Raw genomic sequence first — 5,154 nt, 5'->3', positions numbered from 1 at the left:
ATTCGGGGATGCTCCATCCCCTGGGTAGAGGTTTGACCAGTGGAAGATGCGCTGAAGTTCAGCCAGTCCCACCGCATCTGTCCCTGTTGGTGTCGTGGGGAGAGGGGTAGTGGATATTAATCTGAGCATTCAAATCATCTGTTTCTGTGACTTTGTGCCAGGTTTGGGACAAACTCAGGCTCGAGTAAACTGAGAGTTTTGTTAGCTGGAGGCCGCTTGGGCTACGACATCCCTCGGGAGCCAGGCACTCTGCAGAGGGGACGGGATCCTGACCTGGGATATGTGAATGCTGAAGCCGATTGTGGGGGTTTGGGTCCTGGGGATGCTGTTCCCAGCAGGTTGGTCCCATCCTGGATGCAGTGCAGTGACCACATGGGTGCAGGGTGGTACTACCTGACGCAACCCCTTCCTGTGGGTGTTGAGCCCACCAGGGTGTTGCAGCCCTCCAGGGTTTGATGGGGGGCAAAGGGTGTTGGGCAGGTGCCCTGGGCTTTTGGGGAGCAGCAGAAGGGATCTGATCTCTGTCCCCTCTGTCCCCTCTCCTCCAGGTCACCGCTGTGTGTTTGAAGAGCTGCGATGCCAAAAGGAGACATGTTCCTGCATCAGCAGTGACCATCTCACCCAGCCTTGGGGAGAAGAGCCCACCATCGCCCTCAGCATGCCCAGGCAGCCCAAATATCCCCTGGGCTCTCCGTGTGCTGCTACCAGCTTGGGCTCCCTGCTGGGACAAGTCCTCAAAGGTCACTTTGTCTCCCTGTGAACACCCCCATGGCTCACTGATGCTGCAGCCCCTCCAAAAGACATCAGAGAGGTGACACGAGGGACCTTGGCAGTGACAAGCAGCTGAGCAAGGGGATTTAAGATTGCGAGAGCCTTGTCAGTGCCAAGGACATCCCTCCATCCATGCCGGAGTGATGCTAGCTTCTCCTTAGCACCTGGGAAGAAGGATGGGGGATCCCCCCTATCTTCACCACCCCATTGCCCCTCCCGTGCTGGCTTCCCTGACCTGCGGGAGCCTGTAGCGATGTGATCAGGGCCCTACAGCTCAACAGCACCCACCACTCACCCCACCAGGCACCTTCAGGGCCTTTGCCCACTCGTCACACCCCACCATGATGTGCGAGGTGATGCCCACCATCAGTGAGGGGGACCCCCTGGGTCCCCCCCAGGGCTCTGAGGCAGATGCTGACTTTGAGCAGCTGATGGTGAACATGCTGGACGAAAGGGACAAGCTGTTGGACACCCTGCGGGAGACCCGCGAGACACTCTCTGTCACCCAGAGCCGCTTGCAGGAGACCCTACGGGAGCGTGACCAGCTCCAGAGGCAACTCAACTCGGCACTTCCGCAGGTGAGGATCTGGCCCTGGGATGAGCAGGAGCCGTCATTGAGGCGTACGAGAGCGATTGGCTGGTTAGATGTGATTTTTGGCTCATGCCTTTAGGAAGGTCAAGCTGGTGTGGTAGGGGTGATGCTGATGGGTGTGTTGCACCTTGTGCCAATAGTAAAAGCCATAAGTTCTCCCAGGCCAAGGCACAACCAGCTCAGATACCTCCCCTTCTCCTCTGTACCCCTCGGGGGTCTGTGGGTCCATGCGGGGGGTGTGGGCCTGCATTCCCTCCTGTGGCAGAGGGGAATGGACAGGAGAAGGGGCAAAACCTTCCTGAGGACACCCCAGCGCGACAGCCAGGCAGAGCCCATGCTCACCTCTTGGGGACGGAACAACACCTGGGGAGCAGGCGGCACATTTCAGATAGCAGATCTCACTTGCTGCCTTCAGCCAGCTCCATGGGATGTTGGGAAGTCCTCGGTTTCATGAGCCCACACTGGCACTTACAGCCCCAAATGGGGATGTTAATCACGTTCTTTCCCCACGGCTCGAGGGAAGCTCCCACTCTCCCTTCCCTCCCCGGGAGAGCTCCTTCCCATCAGCCACATCACCTGGCAGGGTGATGGCACTTTCGTTGTCTCAATCTTGGTCCTGAGAGGGGATGCAGGAGGCAGAGCTGGGTGCAGAGTGGGGTCTGGGGCATCGCAGTGGGCCCGTTTGTTCCCTGAGCTGCTGCAGACAGACAATGGGGAAGGAGTCTGCCAGAGGTCTGTGCCCACCAAGCAGCCCAGGGCAGAGGCAATTCAGGGCTTGCTGTAGCTCCACTGGCGTTCCTGCTGTTGCTCTGCTCTCAGCTCCTCCACCTGCAAAACCCGCTCCAGGTGCTCCAGACACCTGGAACTGGGCTTGGTCTCCACAAACAGAGATGCCGAGGTCAAAAGAGGATGAAGTGGTTCAGTTCACAGGGCTGTGCAGGGTGGATCCGAGCTTCCCACCTTCCCTGCAAGGTCTTGTGGGGCAGCGCAGTGTCCCAGGGCCCAGACTTGGGGGAAGCGGGATTTGGCAGGGTTCTCTTGTGGGAGAGTGATGTGGGGAGGAGCCCAGCAGCCAGGGGAAGCAGGAGGCTTCAAACGTTTGTATCTGTTCTAACTGTGCCGGTGGTGAGACCTCAGATCCTCCCCTTGGAGCACCCTGGGGAGATGGGAAATGATTAATGGATCAAAACTGGTGGCACAAGCCAGGATAGAGCTTGGGCTGGTGGTCAGTCAGCTCTCAGCATCCCACATCTGCTCTGGATGGGGGAAAGCATCTCGGGAGGAAGGCAGCCTGTGTCTCCATGCCTAGAGCTGGTCCTGGCAGACCCAGCTGCTGGAAGCAAAAACCCAACAGTGCTTCCCCAGGAGCTCCTGGGTCACTGTGGATGAGTTGCTCCTTGTCCTCAGAGACAAGCTGAGATGTACCCAAGTGGTGGGTGCAGGCAGGGCCACCACCACCTCCCCTGTGCCAGGTGCTCGCATCTCCTCTGCTCCCGGCTCCCCTGCCAGCACCCGTCGGAGAGAGCAAGCCAGGTCACCCTGGGCGCACGCTGCCCGCCCCGCCACAGCCGTCTCGGATTAAGGGACCACGCGGATTTATCCTCTGCTCTTGCTCCAATAAAGGGCCCTCGGTGCCTCGGCACCGGCAGCGTGCAGACAGAGCAAACTGGGTCAGTGCAAAGGGACTTGGTAGCAGCGCTGCACCCACGAGCTCGCTGGGTGCCCCACTCCAGCCAGGGCTGCCTCCGGCTCCCTGCACGGCAGTGAGGGATGTGATCAGGGTGGGTGGCAGATGGGGAATTTCCCTGAGCTCCCGCTGCTTCCCGCAGCCCTGCCTGTCCCTGAGCGGGCAGGGGGGCTCTGCGCCCCAGCACAACGGCCCACCATGCCCATGGTGCCACTCACCCTCGGGGACACACCGGCCGCCCTCGTGGGAGATGAGGGCTCAGCATGAACACGGGGAGCAAACCCAGCGGCGCTCACCTGCCCAATGGGATTAATCCCAGCATGTGCCTGTACCAGGTAAGCGGGACGTGGTGGGTCCCTTCCCCAGGGCACTGTGTGGGGTCATTCCACAGGAGTGTCCCATCCTCTTCCTCCTTCTCTGTGAACCCCTTTGCCCAGGAGCTTATTGCAACTGGTCAGACCCCATTGGGACAGGATTCAAGCTGGATTGCTTGATGAAACCCTTTTGGGGGGGGCAGGGTTGGGCACCCAGGCTCATTGGCGGCCACCTACCTAGGAAGCTGACAGTGTCACCCAAGAGCCAAGCTCTCATTGAGTTGTGGATGTGCTGCCTGGGGAAGTCAGGGTGGCTGGTGGCTAGGGTACATGGCACTCTGCATCCTTTCAGGGCACGGTGGCAGCTGGATGCTGTTGGCACAGGATCCGGAGCGCTGGCAGAGCCATGGGTGGGACAGGCCGGGGATGTGCTTGTTGGGGAAAATCCCTGCATGGGGCAGGCAGGGATGCTCCTGCCTGGAGCTTCCGTTCCCCCTTGGCTGTGCAGGGCTCAGTTGCCACGTGCCCAAGCCATCCCCTCTCCCCTAATGGGGGCATCCCTCAACCCCCAAAAGGCAGAACTCCAGGACAATTTCCCAGGGACACTAAGCTGCCTTAATGCTTCTTACACGATTTATTTATTCATGTGGGTATGCTTGAACGTGACTTAATCGCACTGAAAGCTCTTGGTTCCAATCCCTCTGCCCTCCCTGCTTGTGCAGGGAGCATGTGGCCAAGGACCAAGCCCTGACCATGGTCTGGGTGCTCTCAGCAGCACCTGCCAGGGCCCTGGTACAACTATCAGCTCTTTCTGGAGAGAAGAGGCTCCCAAATTTCATGGGGGCTGCTGTGCTGAGGGCTAGTAATGGCCACGGAAACCTCCTGCAGTTCTTCCTTCCAGGCCCCGCTCTGCCCCACCTTCACTGCCTCTGCTTGGGGCTGCCTGGGGAGCCGAGAACTGGGCTTTATGGGGTGGGCAGACTCCCAGAGACCCCCTGAACTCCCTGGGTGTCCCCAAGGAGCTGGGAAAGGTCCTAGCATCGAACAATCACCCCAAATTCCTCCTATTTAACTTAAAAATATATCTAGAGGTAGCGCTTGGAAAAAGCACTGTGAAAATAGGAGCCTTGGCAGCTCCAGGCAGGGGGAAAACAAAACCTCGAGTCCCTCAGGGTTTAGGGGAAGGATGGAGAGATCTGGTGCTTCAGTGTCAGACAGCTGAGCTGGTCTCGTTCCCACAAGACGAAGGTATGAGGATGTTGGATTCCTGCTTGCTCGCCTGCCCAGTGCTGCTTCCCGAGGAGTCCTGGGTCACCATGCAGTGACTGCAGGCTGAGAAGGGAGGACACCAGTTCCCTGCGCCTGCTCCCTGAAGAGTTGCAGTGCTGTAGCCAAGAGGTCCAGGACGTGCCACCGCACTGCCCAGCGCTGAGGGTGGGTGGTAGCTGAAGCCCTGGGTTTACCCAACAGGATTTAATCTTTGTAATCCCGTGCTACACACTGGGGTTGTGTTTATCCCCTTGACTGTGGGTTAGGGCTTTCTCATCATTTTGCCTCTCCCCGGGGACAGCCACGAGAAACCAGGCTGATGGGGCTGTGAGCTTCCAGTGTGGACAGACGGATGGATGGGGCTCCATTCCTCCTGTGCCGAGTCAGCAGCACTGATTTCCCCCACACGGGTGTCCTTCTTACACCATCCTCCTGTCACACGCCTGGCCCATCAGGAGCAATCACTCCAATGGCTCTAAAATGTCATTACTCCCGCAGACATAGCCAGCTTGTTCCCGTGG

The 5,154-nt window shown here is 59.0% G+C and overlaps 1 protein-coding gene across 1 annotated transcript in view; it reads left to right on the top strand.

The window, feature by feature from the left end:
• Positions 1-1,112: 1,112 nt before the first annotated feature.
• Positions 1,113-5,154, top strand: part of PPFIA4 (protein tyrosine phosphatase, receptor type, f polypeptide (PTPRF), interacting protein (liprin), alpha 4) — a 30,253-nt gene continuing 26,211 nt past the window's right edge. The window contains exon 1 of the mRNA XM_010145799.1: positions 1,113-1,349. Within this exon, the coding sequence (XP_010144101.1) occupies positions 1,113-1,349 (237 nt within the window). The remainder of the gene's footprint in view (positions 1,350-5,154) is intronic.

The sequence above is a fragment of the Buceros rhinoceros genome, unplaced genomic scaffold (assembly GCF_000710305.1).
Source record: "Buceros rhinoceros silvestris isolate BGI_N320 unplaced genomic scaffold, ASM71030v1 scaffold16311, whole genome shotgun sequence".
In the NCBI taxonomy this organism is placed as follows: Eukaryota; Metazoa; Chordata; class Aves; order Bucerotiformes; family Bucerotidae; genus Buceros; species Buceros rhinoceros.
The sequence above is the reverse complement of the archived record's forward strand: the minus strand, read 5'-3'. Positions and strand labels throughout refer to the sequence as shown.